General features: G+C 38.2%; 1 protein-coding gene across 21 annotated transcripts in view; it reads left to right on the top strand.

Moving 5' to 3' along the window:
• Lap (phosphatidylinositol-binding clathrin assembly protein lap) overlaps window positions 1-16,697 on the top strand; it is a 34,592-nt gene extending 17,895 nt beyond the window's left edge. For 2 of the 21 annotated variants that reach the window (XM_083032297.1, XM_083032296.1), the window contains exons 3-20: window positions 723-865; window positions 951-1,026; window positions 1,911-1,925; window positions 2,374-2,476; window positions 2,587-2,795; window positions 2,917-3,023; window positions 3,107-3,148; window positions 3,672-3,766; window positions 5,398-5,569; window positions 5,814-5,924; window positions 6,001-6,142; window positions 6,283-6,372; window positions 7,001-7,777; window positions 8,641-8,761; window positions 8,989-9,097; window positions 9,604-9,675; window positions 10,551-10,835; window positions 11,678-16,697. In XM_083032297.1, the coding sequence (XP_082888423.1) occupies window positions 723-865; window positions 951-1,026; window positions 1,911-1,925; window positions 2,374-2,476; window positions 2,587-2,795; window positions 2,917-3,023; window positions 3,107-3,148; window positions 3,672-3,766; window positions 5,398-5,569; window positions 5,814-5,924; window positions 6,001-6,142; window positions 6,283-6,372; window positions 7,001-7,777; window positions 8,641-8,761; window positions 8,989-9,097; window positions 9,604-9,675; window positions 10,551-10,826 (2,660 nt within the window). In that variant the 3' untranslated portion in view covers window positions 10,827-10,835; window positions 11,678-16,697. The remainder of the gene's footprint in view (window positions 1-722; window positions 866-950; window positions 1,027-1,910; window positions 1,926-2,373; window positions 2,477-2,586; window positions 2,796-2,916; window positions 3,024-3,106; window positions 3,149-3,671; window positions 3,767-5,397; window positions 5,570-5,813; window positions 5,925-6,000; window positions 6,143-6,282; window positions 6,373-7,000; window positions 7,778-8,640; window positions 8,762-8,988; window positions 9,098-9,603; window positions 9,676-10,550; window positions 10,836-11,677) is intronic. The other 19 variants (XM_083032310.1, XM_083032305.1, XM_083032309.1 and 16 more) reach the window with 19 other exon arrangements.
• The last annotated feature ends 222 nt before the right edge of the window (window positions 16,698-16,919 follow it).

The following is a 16,919-nucleotide window of genomic DNA, read 5'->3' as shown; positions in this document are numbered from 1 at the left end:
ATTTTCTTTGAATTATCTGAATCATCTGAACGCTGAAAATTCCAATACTGAAAATTACGTAAAAATATGTCAATATCTACAATTTGAGACAAGTAAAATTCTTTTCTCTGTTTCGTTTATGGGTTTTTTTCAGAATGAAATTAGTCGGTTCACTTTTAGAAATTACATCCGTCTTAATAAAGTCTTTTATTTGTAATGATATACTTTACGTTTCGTGTTAAGCTCAGAATTCATAGAGGAGATAAAAGGAGGTCAGTTTTTTAATTATACTTAGCACGTTGTTACGCTAATTGTAAGTTATAGCTATTATTCTATCCGCGATTCGGTGTTAATTCGCTTTTACCTCGCACTTTCACGTGTAATTGCCAAACATATCCATAAAAGAGCGTACGGATGTATATTGTAGAAATTTATGTTCACTAAAGAAAAAAACTAGAACTTGAAATCCGAGACGAGACGGCACAGCATTGGTGCGAGAGATTCTCATAATTTAATACTATCATCGCCGACGATGATTGTGAATCATACGCAGTATGTAAATTACGATGTAATCTTATAAGGTGGAGGTCAGTCGCCTCTCATTATGTGGCTTGCGTGTGATGCAAGGTTTCGCCTCTCTCGGAGTCGAGAGTGCACAGGAGATCGAGGATATTTCGAGGAAATATTTCCAACGTTCCTTTGGACAGGCCGAAAATTAACATTCTCTCTCTTTCTTGTTTCAGATTTAATCCATTGCACTAATGAGCCGAACGTCTCCATACCGCAGCTCGCGAATCTCTTGATAGAACGGTCGCAGAACACAAACTGGACGGTGGTCTTCAAAGCTCTGATAACCGTGCATCACATGATGTGCTATGGCAACGAGGTAATTATCCTTTTTTTTCGCTTTCGTTCGACTCCGCGAGACGGCCCATTGTGCATTCTTCTGAAATAACTTTTCTATTTTGCAGAGGTTCACACAGTATCTCGCATCCAGCAATAGCACATTTCAGCTTAGCAATTTCCTCGACAAGAGTGGCGTACAAGGTGATCATTTCACAATCGTATCGACGGGGGAAAGGGGGGCTCTTTTTACATTTCTCGGGATATCGCAAGATGTTCCGGAATTGACGACACGGAAAATGATGACGCGAATTATTCCTTCCTAAATTAGGAGCGAATAATATTCCATCATTATTTATTCGTATCACTTAAATTTAATTCGCGAAAAAATAATTAATGCATGTATAATAATTAATTGGCGTACAAATTAACAAGCTCGATATTTTTGTCACGATATGATTGGCTGCAAATTTCACTTTCCGTCAATTCTGCGGCATCCTGGACGAAGAAGAGAGAGAACTGCTCTCGTAACAATTTGTCACATTCTAAATAACATTTTTTTTTTTTCGCCTGAAAAACGGAAGATTGTTTCCGTATTAACAAACTCATCCGCGAAGAACGCAGAGCACGAACCGCACGGCTTTTCGCACATTCGTGATTTAGATTTAACTTTAAAAAAAGCTCGTGTGTCGATATTCGAGCGACGTGATTTAATATATACGCGTCGCACGGAAAATTGCAACATGTCGTAATTTGAATAGCTAATCGCGGACACCTCGTCGCCGAGAATGTGTTTACGAGAGACGTGAATTCGATTTGTCGTTGATACAATCACATACACGTAACGTCGATCGACCATCGGTCATCGAGCGACGTTTACAATTAGATGACAATTATGAATTTTTAAAAAACGATACGCTTTTTACGAATTTTTTCACGCACGAATTTTTTTCCCTCTCGCTAACTTGCTCGCATCCCGCAATTATCATCCGTATGGCAAATGCGAATCTTTCTCTTTTCCATGTATCTGACACCTGTATGTACGATTTACTAACCTGGACTAACTTTCTATCTCTTGGGACACGAAGCAGGAATACGCGTGGGTGAGTTCTAATAACAAAACACATCTCGTTTCCGCCTTGGTTTTTTTTTTTTTACTAACGTCGCTTCGTAGCTTTGTGCATATATATTCGATTTAAAATTTTTTAAACTAAAAAACAAAAAGTCACGTACTGTAATGTATATTTGTCTATATGTGTACGTCAATCGATATATATGTTGCAAATTAATTACGCTCGGTGCAAACGTTATAAATTTGACTAAACGTTTGATTAAAAAAAAAAAGTAATTTCCAATCGCGGCTCCGACACGCATGGTTATATAACTTTATGAAATTAATGCAATCGCATCTCTCGGTCGTATTGCCGACTTTCTAATTTCACTTTTACGCATTGTTGCGTCGCATTGCCTATTAGCGCCTTCATTATGTTTCCACGGTACGTGAACAAAGGTGATTAATTGCCATTTTTTTCTCTCTGTCGCGTCAATCAGGATATGACATGTCGCCGTTCATCAGGCGATACGCCAAGTATCTCAACGAGAAGGCCCTCTCCTACAGGACGGTGGCGTTCGACTTCTGCAAAGTGAAACGGGGGTACGTGTGTGTGTGTGTGTGTGTGTGTGTGTGTGTGTGTGTGTGGAACATTGTAATTTAATTTTAGAGCGAGAGAATTGATCTCTGATTGTGTAATCGATGTTTTACAGGAAGGAGGATGGCACTCTACGCACAATGAACGCCGAGAAACTCCTGAAAACTTTGCCAGTACTGCAGTCCCAACTCGACGCGTTGCTGGAATTCGATTGCACGGCTAACGACCTCACGAATGGCGTCATAAATATGGCCTTCATGCTCCTCTTTCGAGATCTTATCCGGTTATTCGCTTGCTATAATGACGGCATCATTAATCTGTTAGGTAACGCACAGTATTCAGCTTTTTTCCCCCTATTCGCGCGTAATAATTGCATATTCGAGGATCGATGGAATAATTGATTGCTTCTCTCTAATCGGACGATTGCGATTGTGATCTCTTTCAGAGAAATATTTCGACATGAACAAGAAACAATGCCGGGACGCTTTAGATCTCTACAAAAAGTTCCTCATACGTATGGATAGGGTCGGAGAATTTCTGAAAGTTGCGGAAGTAAGTTATACATATGATTTGTACGTAAAAACGGCCGCGTTATAACATTAACTTGATATAACTGAGCATATTTCTTTTTACAGAACGTCGGCATCGATAAAGGAGACATACCAGATCTGACGAAGGTACGTGCGTTCACGATACCATTCATTATCTCTCTATCTTATTATACTACTAATAAGGATGTGTTTATAATTATCTGTATATAATTATCGGTTATTATTTTGAAAAATAATTAACAATGAGCGAAAAAAAAAATTATAACTAGCCAATCGAGAAGTAATATTTTCGTTTGTTTCTTCCTATTGTACATTACTAACAGGTAATATCAACACTGATTATCTTAACGAGGTAGAATTAGTGTGATCTAGTATAGAGCAGCATAGAGATAATTGGTGATATTTATTTTGGTAGATTTTGTGAGTCGATTTTATTGTCGATTACTCTTTCATCGGATATTCGTTTATAACGTTTTTAAAAAAAATATTTATGGCAAACTCACGAAATCTTCTAAAAATAAATGCATGCGTTTTAGCGCAGAGAAATTTCTAATTGTAAATCAAATGCACAGCTGATTCATTCTATCTTGCACCTCACTCGACGATTCTAACGATAACGCTATGATTAACTGGCAAATTGTTTTTTTAGGCACCGAGTAGTTTATTGGACGCCTTAGAGCAACATCTCGCTTCCTTGGAAGGAAAGAAGGGTTCCGCCGCGAATACGCCGACACAATCAGCAAGGTATGCCAATTTCTTTTTCCCATTTATATCCGAATCATTTAAATCTCACATAATGATCGATGTAGGAATAATTCTAAACGTCCCTACGCTGAATGCTATCAAAATCGATATACTTCTCCTTCTCTACTTCTCCCAAAATCCATCATTTTCGTCTCATTGTACATTTTTTTAAGATCAAAAACATCTTTTTCTATACACATCTTTACAAGCTTCTTAATATGAGTATTTAAACAAAATATGTTTATCGCACATGCACACGCATAAGAATTATGACACAAAATTGCATTCGTTTATCTCGAATACCACATAATTTCCCAATTATATATATAGTAACTCATTTCAAACACATATAAAGAAACACCAAGTACTCATTATGTTCTTTTTTAAGTAAATGTCGTGAGAAGTTTTGAACAATATTTTTGGAGAGTTGTATCTTTTTCGACAGTTATCTTCCAATTAACAAAGTTTGTCGATGGTATCTCCTGGATACTTCAGGTTAATTTTATCCAATGACATTTGACATTTAGTTGTATGCAGAATCTTTGTAAATTTATTTGTGTATCCTAATCCATTTATAAGGTATCCATGCTGTTTCTAAATTTTTGATATTTAATTTTTACATATGTATATGTATTTTTCGTCGAAAAATATAATTGTACTTTTTACATTACCAATTCCAATTTACCGTTCATGCATGTATAAACTTATAATCTGTTTAATCTTAGATAATTGACGTAGTTTCCCTATAGTTTTATTTATTATAATGGATATTAAGCACGCTGTAAAATAAATTGTTTTAATTGCGATTAACAGTAAATCAATAATTTAATTTTATTGCTTATACGTTGCTTTATGAATCTATTATAAATAATGGAATCTTATTCTAATTAATAGTGAAATTTGTTAAATATACAAAATATATTTCTTATCTGTTGTTATAGAAATTCATATAGCTTAGATTATAACAGTTTAAATTGAGATGTATACCGTTAATTCTTAAAATAATTTGTTTTGGAATAATGAAGAGAATACTATATAACGTTTTATAATGCACATGTATTTATCATGTACAAAGTGGCTTTTTTATTATTGTAGCAAGTTTAATACTACTTTTAAAATTATACAAGATAATTGAGCGATATATTTACACATTAATGTATCACGTGATATAATTTGATTTGGTACGCAAGCTTGACGCTATTTTTCACTACAGAAAATAGAACACACCAATAAATGCATGTGTATATTAGGACATATAGTAAAGAATTGGAAAGCGAAATAGCGAATGAAAGAAAGAGAAAGAGAGGGAGAGAAAGAGATAGAGTGACAGGAAGAGAAGAGAGAGAGAGCGAGAGAGAGAAGGGTTGCATGTGAGTGTACGAATGGATAATGCACACTATGCATTTTTACGCGCATTGTTACATCTATACGTACTACACGTTTGTATTTTTGTTTTTTTGTTTGTCTCTCTTCTCCTTTGTTTTCAATTATCAATTTTCCTTTACGCTCCTCTCTCTCGCCACATTTTACTCGCTGAAACGGACCTTCCGTATTCTTCTTGTCCGTCCTCTTTTGTTTTCTTCCGTCCAATTGACACCGCACATCTCCGACATCCTATCATCGCCCAAAAGCAGCAATAGAACCAATGTAAAGTCGGGAGTGTCCGCCCTGTCTTCCACCAGTACCGCGTTCGGAACAGCAGCCAGCAATGCGCGGCTCGACCAAACTGGGAATGGCCATATCGATGAGGCGCTGCGACAGCAAGCTCTTGCGGAAGAGGAAGCCGCCATGAATCAATACAAGGTATTAGGCAAATTTCTAGCAATCGAGTTACTTGATTCAACATGATTTTAATTTTAAATAGACAAAGTTGGGTTTGTGTTGTGTGTGCAATGATAAAGATTGTGTGTTAAAATCGTGTCAAAATATTCTCTCAACTTACCTTCATCTACTTGATATTTTAAGTATTTTTCTGTTATTGTAGCGCACTCATGGATATTCTTTATATATAAACGTGATACTGATCCTCAATGTATATATATTGCAGGCAAAAGTACAGTCGCCATCGAGTAGCACAAATCCCTTCCTCAGTTCACCGACCAATAATGCCAACCAGCCGATTGTGGATTTGTTCGGTGCAGCAACGTCCGAAAATCAGGTATATCTTCAGGTTTTTCTTCGTTCAATTAGCAATCGTTCGTATGCGATTCCACAGTAATCGAGTACCCTTACAGCAACAACTTTCGCAAAAGGCGTCGGATGATCTCCTGCAGCTGGCGGGTAATCCGTTCGCCAACATATTCGGGACACCACAACCAGGTGCACCAGCTCCGCAATCAGCCGCCCAGAACAACATGTGGATGACCAACGGTACTGGTGAGCAGAGTATTTCAATCTCGGCATTATTAGTCTTGATCATCGCTGCTTCATTATCGGTCACCGCGCTTGATTATGATATGTTCTCCTTTTGGTTTTCATTTTCTTCCATTTTCCACTTTTGGTTTTTCTTCTTTTAGGTTTCGCGCCAGCTGCGCCACCAGCAAATAATAACTTTGTTACAGATAACAGTTTCTCCTCCGTATTCGGAAATCAGGATCAACAATCTAGTAAGTGCTTATTAGCGAAAATAGATATAAACAGAGATTATATACATATATGTATGAGCGCATTCACATACACACGAGATTGAGATTTTGTGCACTTTTATTTTTCTTTTTCTGTCATCTGTACATTTCTCTTCTCCTCTTTCTGTCGTAGAATTTTTGCGGCCATTTTTATGATACTTTTGCATCATACATCTTATACTTTAGATACTTGGAACGCGCCTGAGCAATCACACGTGCCATTTAACGCTATGGGCAGAGATGTATCGAATAAAACAGCGATTATGACAAATTTTTTTTCTACTATAGATATAAATAATAACGTGTAATAGTATTTTTTCTATATATATTATTTTTTTTTATATGTAAACTTTTTGAACGCTGATTCATATCGATATATTCTCCGAATGCATTCAAAGTGTAACGTTAACGCGCGACAGAATGCAATGCCATGTCACGTTAACGTTATACTCGATCTCTTTTTGTTCTCTCTGTACTAACGTATTAACGGGTCACCGGTAATAATAATTGCAAGGCATTTTACATTGTTATCCAAATTGTTGTCCGAATGTGAGAACGGATGAAAGAAAAAAAAAGCTAACTTATGCACCTTGATCACTTTCTGCGCAAGCTGGCGTCCCAGGAACGGCCGCGTCCGTACCTAATCCCTTCATGTCCGATTTCCCGTCCCTCGGTACCGCCGGCGGTCAACAGGCGGCGACGAACGCGGGCGCCTTCGGGCTCTTCGATCAAAACGCCGGCGGCGGTGCGATGAACGAAGCAGCATCAGCGACAACAACGGCGGCGCCAGGCGGAGACCTCTTCAGTGCCGGTCAAGCGGATCTCTTCGCGGGGGGCGACGGGTCCGCCGCGATGCTGAAGACCACAAACGGCGACGGGGACGCTGCGGCGGCCGAGGTGGTGGCGTCGACGGCGCCCTCCGCCGTCGGCAAGACATCCTCCACTGCCACGCCGCCACCTAGACCACCGCCACCCGCGACCGCCGTTGCTGCCGCAAACGTTGGTGCCGCACCGCGTGCACTATCTCCAACCGGAGTGTCACATGGTAGACCAGCGGCGGCGACGGCGACGGCGGCGGCCCCAGGCCCCCCCGCTAACAAGAGCGCCTTCGACGATCTCAACGACAGCATCCGCATGGCACTGGGCGGGTCTCCGTCGCGTCCAGCGCCCATGGTCCAGCAACAAGCTGCGATGGCCGCCCAGCAGCAGCCGCTACAACAACAAATGCCGCCGGCGGCGGGTGCCGGTATGTTCAGCGGTATGAACGACGCCGCCGGCCAACAATCCATGATGACCGGCGCCGGCGCGCCGATGGTTGGCTACGGTATTCCTACCCAAGCCCAAGTCCCCGTGGGGTACGGCTCGCCGGCAAAGCAGCCGATGTCAGGTGACGGGAATGCCTAAACTAACCCACACGCTAATTGCATGACAGTCGCACACTTACTGTACTTGCTGTTCTCTCTCCGTCCAAGTGTTTAGTTCATTCTTTTCTCTTCTTTTTCTTTTGCCTCTCAGCACGCTATTGCGCATTCTATACTATATAAAAGTCTATGAGATGTCTAGGAAGAAATATGTGTAGATTTAAGAGACATTTTTTAGATATCTGTATTTTGATATTCTTTGTATATTATCTAAGAAATCGCACGTTAGATTTATAATATGTACTTTATTCGATCGGTAAGTCGCAGTGAATGTTTATGTTTATAGAGATGTGAAAACGTTAGATAATTGTGATGTAATTTCAGCCATCTGTGCACTAGTAGATAAACGTGCCTGTTTTATTTATAACATTTTAGACAAAAATCACTCTGAAGAGAGATAAATGATTACATCACTCTGGTTAATCATTGGTATATTCATAGAACGCGCGATAACGCTCTGTGTTGTGTATGTATGCGATCGTTATTTTATTAGTTTACAATTTAATTATGATAATTCGCATGCTCATGAGTATTTGTGCAATGCAAGCATAATTTTACGTTTAGAAGCTTTTGCACGCTGCTGTTTAGATTCCGTGGCGATGGTAGAGGATCTTTTTTTATTATTTTTTTAGAAAATATTTTACTTGAAAATTATGCTTTATTTTGTACAAATTTAAATAAACTTCACAATTTGCTTTAAATCCTTCCACTTGGTTTTTATGTTTGGAGAGCGTTGCTTGACGTAGATGTTGCTTAGGATAACTTTTTGCCAATTTTTTGATGTCGGTGTGACGACGATGAGTTGATTTTGAATTTAATGTTATTTCAGCCGCGGGGCAACCGGTTAGCGCAGCTGCCACTGGCAAGGTTTTGACCGGAGACTTGGACAGCAGTCTCGCTAGTCTTGCGCAAAATTTGACCATCAATAAGAGCGCGCAGCAGCAAGTAAAGTAAGTGCAACCTTTTTCATATATAATATACATGTTATTCTATTTGTAATATATACGATGTATAAGATTCAGCTTCGTAAATCTTATCAAAATGATGTACATTTGTGTAGATGATAATAAAATTATATAAGTAATTTAAGTAACGATAATGTAGATGTGTGACGTGTCCAAAACCGAGCTAACTAGTAACATTTCCAACAGAATTAATAAAATATTCTTTTTCGCAGAGGAATGCAATGGAACTCACCGAAGAACGCCGCAAAAACGGGCAGTTCAGCTGGCGGATGGTCGCCTCAGCCAATGGCAGCTACTACCGGTGCTGGCTATCGGCCCATGGTAAGTTTTCTTCCTCGGTCTCTCCGTAAAATAGTTCCCAGCACGCTTTTTCTGATTGTTGATACACGAGAATACACGCACATATACACATCATCATTGTCATGCATTATTATTCGAATAGAACAACTGTTTTGTTCTTGATAGAACGCATTATGAAACGTAGATCTCCGACGCAGATCCATAGATCATATGTGCTACTTGTTTCTCGCGGGATTATTTCAATGTTTATCGCTCGCTTTCTCTTAGAAGAAATTAGTAGAAATTCTCCACGTCACGCGGTTCAGTAAATTATTTTAGCTCGTTAGGCGGCGTGCTAAGACCATAGTGTTCACGTAGTATCCTTCAGCTTTTTACTTGAACCCGTAAATTTAAGCCATCGTCCGTCGTGGAACTCTTTCGCGCTCTGTGTAACACCGTAACGAAGTAATTTACTCGTCAGTTAGCACCCATTAGGTGAGTGTGATGCATGCACCCTGGCATATGGCATGTTACCGGCTGTGTTACAGGGCCAAGGGATGACGCAACTTCTACCTGCGACCACCACCACGATGGGTTTTCCCTCGCAACCTGCAATGATGGTAAGTCTCACGTGATCAGCGAGCGTCTTTGTTTCGAGTCGAAGGAGTCTCGTTTAACATCGATAAAGCGCCAAATTCGTCATCAGAATTTCACCCCACTCGATCACGAATAATGTGTGATAACACGAATTGTCACTAACTCACTTTCGTCAATAATAATTAATTGTTATTTGTACAAATCGCATATCGTCACCGATCTCTCTCTTTACTTTCCGAGTTGAAGCGATCAAAGTCGTCGGAAGATAATGTTCCAGCTTGACACTCGGACACCTCATTGCGTTTCTTCGCATTGTGTGCTTTATGCATATATATGTAACACTTGGTGCACGTTTTTTTCGAGAATGTAGTAGATAGTTTATTGTAGCGATTTATATTTTTACAGATTAGTTTGAGATTTATTTTTTTTTTCTGCGTACGTTGGCTGTAATTTGCTTGACACGTTAATCCTTAATGTAGACGAATTGATTCGTTACCGACATGCAGGTGACACGTTATCAGAATAGATTAGATTAAGCTACACTATATTTTTCTAGAGATTCCTTGCAAATATAAAAATGACGAAGAATCTCGAAGAGTGGCCTGTTTGGAAAAAAATGTATTTATATAGAGTGCTTATATTTTATCTTATCCGATACTATAATACGAAAGTCATAGTTCGAGAGCACTTTATAAGATGAAATAAGAGAGTCTAATCTTTCTTTTTTTCCAGTCAGCGCCTAAATTGTTATCGTCCAACTATAAGTCTAACTACACGTCTGATTATAATATTGATGATAGATCAGTTATATAAGAAACAGAAAACAATACAACTTGGCAGGCACACATGCTTTCTTTTGTACATACGTCTTATTTCTCTCGCTCTCTGGTGTCTGTAGGGTATGCAAGGTATGCCGATGGGCATGCAGGGCATGCAGGGTATGCAGGGTATGAGGCCGATGATGTGTACTATCCCAGGTGCTTCCGCCGCCGGTGGCGGTATGATGGTTGCGGGAGGAGCTGCGCCGATGATGGCCATGCCCGGCGCAAATCCCATGATGACCGGTCCTAATCTGCAGCAGCAACAGCAGCAGCAATCCCAGCCTCAAGCCGCTGTAGCACCCGCTCAGCCACAAGGCAATGCAGTCCAACTCGATCCTTTTGGTGCTCTGTGAAGGGATTAGGTACCTATCCGCCAATTATCATTTCTTCGAGGCAGGACGATCTGTGATAGAGATCTGTGAAATGGCTAAAGATGACACAAAAATTTCGCGACAGCATCCTCGCATCACTCGGGGTTGAATTTCACCTCACGTTTTAAACGGGGCAAATTTTATTAGATACTCTCTATTTTAGGCTCTATTGAATCTTTCTTTAATTTTGTATATATTAGATACATAAGTGATTTTTCATATTTCTTTTCGAACGATTTGAATGGGTGTCGTTGTGAAGCCAGGGGAACAATGTACAGTAATCCCTTTGTGACTTACGTATATACATATTTGTAATTAATAATGAGTTTCATGTAATATTTTTAACTGGGATTTCTGAATTGTTAACTTTCATTTGGATGATTTATAACGTGAAACAAAATTTCATCTATAATTTTATTTATGAGAATTGTAAATAATTATTATACTTATAGTAATTAGACAGTTTTTTTTTTAATCTTAATTATATTATTTGCAATTTTATTTATATGAACATATATGATGTAATCTTGATTCTGCAATTTTTTTATATCAATTTCGTCGTAAAGTATAAAATTATCTAGAATGAATTTTGCAATGAACGAAATCTGGCTGTTCTGCATTACTAATATTGCACATTATATACATTCATCTTTTCTCCATCTCTTATACAGCGTCATCAGTCAATCTGATGTTACTGACAAAAAATATATCATTCAGAGATTAACGCTATCTCGGTTATGTAAATATCTGTATTATTACAAATCGAAAAAATAGATATGTAAATATCGCGTCACAACATAGACACTAAAGCAGACTACCAATGACTGTTCCAGGATTTCAAATGGAATTAAGAAGACGGAGCGGAGTTTTGTAAATACCGTGTAATATGCCTAGAAAGAGGAAAGAAACAAAGATAAGATGTGTCTCGCTTATTTTCGTTAGGCATGGCCCGATCGCGATCTTTCAATCATTGATTGTCATCTCACCGAATCGTCTCACTGTGAAATACGATCGGCAAATTGTATCATACTTCCTTGTAATATGCTTGCCGAACAAAGCATAATGCGGCACGCATTAACTCCAATATGATGCATAGTTTTCGCGAACATTGTGGTATAAAAACGGTGTAAAAATACGTCATTTAAGCGAGAATATGTCTCCTGTCTTGAAGAGACAGTCAAAGAGCGATCGAATCTGAATTCTTCAAACCCTCAGTCAATGTTCGCGGGAGTCTACGCATTAGAGCGTATATAGAGAGCGAGGCGTTTTTTTGTCCGCCTTGTAAATCCTTGTAAGTCGGGCATAAACTGTGTAGCTTAGATGAATTAGTTGTTCGGACGCGAGTTGCGTTTAGAATGACACGAACACGTGCGGCGAATATCTTCCTGATGAGGATGAACTGTGATAGTATTGCGCCGTGATAAGTGAGCGCAAGGCAGTTTTTCTTCGTTGATACAAGTCGAGCAAGCCTATTATTATCCAAGGATGCATTTTCTAAGTTCGATGAAGAATTTCCGTAATTACGATAGCGATATTTAGGTACGATTAATTTTTACATTTGGGAAAGGGAGGGAGATTGTTGTGTGTAACTGATGATGCGTGAATTTGAATTTAAGAGAACGCGGATATAATAAATCGGTAAAGAGAGACAGACAGAGAGAGAGAGGGGGCACTTTCCGGTGGTTCGTCATGGTTCTAAACGTAATCGCGTTAGATTATATACACACGTAGCTGACGATTGCACGTATACCAATGTTCGCGTTAATGTTTAAAACCGGTTAAGCGCAAAGAAAAAAAATCGAAATAGAGATTCGCACACATCGGGCACATATCCTCTCATTGTAATATAATATAATATAATTATCGCGGAGTAACTCTGCGAATGTGTATGGATATGTTGTTTCGGGACGGTGCGAAGGAGAGAGAGAGAGAGAGAGAGAGATATAGAGGCATATTCTTTTTTCTGTCGAGAGAAGTATTAAATATTAAATACGATAAAAGATATACGATAATTATCACATACATATATATGTACATGAATATATATATATGTATATGAAACGAATAGGTGGAGTCATTAAATGTTCTTTATCCGTATACTGTTCGAGGATATCTTAATTAGATAGTTAACAAAGTATGTTAAAACGAGTTAAGGCTACGACGCTCATACAAAGTAATTACGAAATATACAACAACGTGGATGTACGTGGTACTATCGATGCAGTCAATATCCTGTTGCGGGCGTTTCGTTTTGGGATTTTGTCGGCACACACACACACTCGCGAGTCTCGTCAAATTAATTAAATGTAAATGTCGTAACTGAGGAAAAAAATCTATCAATGTAGCGTGTATATTGTATTTAATCGCTATCGATTATTTATCCGCGATTGCTCGCTCGAACGAACGAATGGACCGCGGCTAAAAGAGGAAGGAAAGAGACAAAAATTTGACGATATTTGAACACTGAGAAAAATGTCCAGCAATTTTAATCGGAAAAAACCGTTCAGCACTGTATCCGATCGATTTTCAGTACTTTTCGATCGGATCTAAACCTATCCGATAAGATGATATCCGATGAAAGGTTATTTCCGATGAATGTGAACGGAAAATGAGCCGTCATTTATTTATCCGTTCAAATATGATCGGATTAATATACAACTTGATCGGACATTGCACTTGATCGGATAAAATTAAAGTATTTTATCCGATCAAGTTCAATATCCGATCTAATATGTTATATCCGATCAAAAATAAATCCGATGAAATATAATAACCGATCAAATATAATAATATCCGATCAAATATTACCGGCGCAGAACGTATTGCGCAGAGCCGTAGAGACCCGTTTCTGGCATTAATCGCCGAGTCATTGTCTGCGACATCTTGCGATCTGCAACAATTGCGTCGTGTTACGAATATAATTCCGTATAATTTCTATATTAAGCTCTGTGCTTGTGCGAGTGAAGTTTTTTCCTTTTTGCAGTACATTGATAAATATATATTAATAAAATAAGCAGTGGAGTGATGGGATAAACGCCGGATTAAAAAAAAAATATATATATATGCATTCATTTTACATCGGACAATTTTCATCAGAAATCCGTTCACGTAATATATATATATATTATATACGCGGCGACTGTTATGTGATTTTGCGACTCCTAGTTCGCGAGAAACGTCGTGTTTCCGCATATGAAAATTGTCCAATGTAAAATGAATGCATATTATATATATATATATAATAGGAAATTTCCGATCAGGACTAAGAGATCTATTAATCGGATATGATGTGATCGGATTATCCGTTGAAAAAGTAACAAACAGATCTTTCCGATTAGATGTTTTTTAATCGGATATTTCTGATCGGATGTTTGCTAATCGGAATTTTCTAATCGGATATATTTGATCGGTCATTTTAACTTTGATCGGTTTTCTTTTTCGATTAATAAGATCGGTAATATCCGTTTGTTACCTTTTGATCGGATTATCCGATCATTTTTAATCGGAAAAATCATGGATTTTTCTCTCAGTGAACGCAATGTACGCAGTACTAGTCGATGAAAGTCTATTCGATTTTCGTTGAGGCCTCTCTCTCACACACACACACACACACATACACACACACACACACACACACACACACAGAGATGTACATCACAGGATAATGCTTTTTCGCCTTATCGGTCGCGAATCATCGTGCGAATATTCGCCTCGTTTCTCAGAGTATCGCCTATAATTTTTTTCCCTTCCGTTTCTTTCGACTTCTTCTATTATCATTTATTATTAATCCTGCATCGAGAACTAACACTAGGCCGATTCTTCCGACGTCGATTAAATCTCACTGTAGGTTGACTGATCTCCCATTTCTTTCTCGATCATAATACTCTTGCTATAATAATACAAATATTAATGAAGGATTCAGTTGATTAATGTTAATCGACGTTGGCGGGATCGGTAGACCATCGAGAGACTTTAAGCTGGCACGTTTTAGCCATCAAGTTTCTATCGCCGCTCATGATTTACGCGACTAATTTTCCTATCGTTATTAATACTCTTTTTAGAGGTAACACTTGATGTGTTGATCTTTTCTCACGCTCCTCGTCTCGATACTTTTAATTTTCGCTAGCGCGCGTACGTATATATCTGGATAAGCATAAATATAGATGTATATATATATATATTATATATTTATATAGAGATAGGAAAAATGTTTCTCCGAGTGGTCTCGAAAGGAGTATATTTCTGCAAAATTTCGGTTCGCGCAAAGTTTAGAGAAAGCTTAATTAAAACAGAAATAATCGTTTCGCGAGCGGATGCGGTTGCAAGGCGGAAGGAGCGAACCCAGATATATCTTCAGGCTTGGTATCAACATGAAACTTGGTATCAACTCGCTTCTCTTCATTCGTCGATGTACACTTCCGGTGGTTCGCGTGATTGACCAGGTTCCGATCGCGTTCTCCCTCTTCTCGCGAGCGTATCTTTTATATAATATAATATGAACGTATGTAGGATCTTCTCCGAGCGTAAACAATTACGATCGCCGCGGGGACAGTTAGCATTAGTTTGTTAGTTAGTCTGTAAATCGGGGTAGCTTCGAGTCGAGCTTCGATCGCAGAGATCGCGCGAGTTCTTCAACAATGATAGCGCCGGTAGCTTTAGAATTGTCTAATATCGAAGTTATTAATATAATCAAATAATATACGTAATGTATCGATATAATTAAAATTATTAATATTGTTACCGAGAGATATTGTTTATCGGATAAGCGAAGAAAGATTTGTGCGGTTTTTTTCAACGTATACATATTTAGAATATATGTATACATGCGTTCTGACTTTAGTCAATTAATGCATACTGATTTCGTTTCGTATATATAATTGAGCAAATCTAATTTAACGCTTTTTTGCCTATGATATGGAACACACGATATTTTTCGCTTATCCGACGAATCGTTCGCGTAATTGAATTAAAACGCAGATCGAGATATTATCCAAGTGTCTTCTCCTTGTTGTACAGTATCGCTTTCGATCGTTGTTTTCTTTATTTTTTTCTCGTTTGGGATCGAGACATTCGTGCCTAAAGCTACCGGCGCCGCCGAGCGTAACAGGACAATATTACGTATATATGATTATCGTATTATAGGAAGGTGTTACGAAATAATCCAACCGTATTCTATCTCTCTCGCTGTAAACTAGTAAGATATTCTTGTCGCAACTCCTTACCGGCCCGCATAATTAATGTAAAGCCTCTCGGCCGCGTAAGGTTACACATACTGTATATTGTTAGTATTTATAGAAAGGATCTTATATATAATATATATTTATCAAGAATAAGACAGCCGACCGGTCCAACGAGCTAATAAAAATTCCGATAACAGTCTGGGAACGAGAGAGAATAGGAAAGATAGAAAATGAAAAATCGACGCCGTATCGTATTTCCAACATTTTTTTCATCGCGATCTAATATAGATATCTTGTTGCTCCAAGGACGGCTTGTCACGCTTCTCATCTTCTCCTCGGAGAAAGAGAGAAAAAGAGCTCGAAGTTTCCAGAGAGAAATTTACTGTTATTTAGTTTTAACGTAATCTCATCTATGCTTGTATATGTATCATTGTAGTATATATATATATATATATAAATAGAAAGAGAGGGAAAGAGAGGGAAAAAGAACGATCATGAATTATAGGACGATAGTAAACAATTTAAATTCAGAATATAAGAATTATTTGAAGAAACAAGCATAGACGTGCAAACGCCAGGCGTACACGCGCGCACACGCGATATTGACAGAAAAAAGTCTCGAAAATTATTTAAGGAGAGAGAGAGGGAGAGAGAAAGAGAGAGAAAAAGAGAGTCATATTATATTTTATAAATATACAAAATTCAAAATCTTGCTCTATATAATGTAAGATATATAAGTTACAAAAAAAATGTATTCTAATACCTCTCTGCTTTTTTTCTTCTTCTCCTTCTCTTTTTTATTATTCTGTAGAAAAAAAAATGTATAGACTTTTAATTAAACATTCGATTGCAATTTTGTAACTATAAGTAGGGATCGATTCACTTTATGTACGAT

Source organism: Prenolepis imparis, unplaced genomic scaffold (assembly GCF_030444845.1).
Source record: "Prenolepis imparis isolate NDT839.2.m4 unplaced genomic scaffold, iyPreImpa1.0 SCAF_2, whole genome shotgun sequence".
In the NCBI taxonomy this organism is placed as follows: Eukaryota; Metazoa; Arthropoda; class Insecta; order Hymenoptera; family Formicidae; genus Prenolepis; species Prenolepis imparis.
The sequence above is the reverse complement of the archived record's forward strand: the minus strand, read 5'-3'. Positions and strand labels throughout refer to the sequence as shown.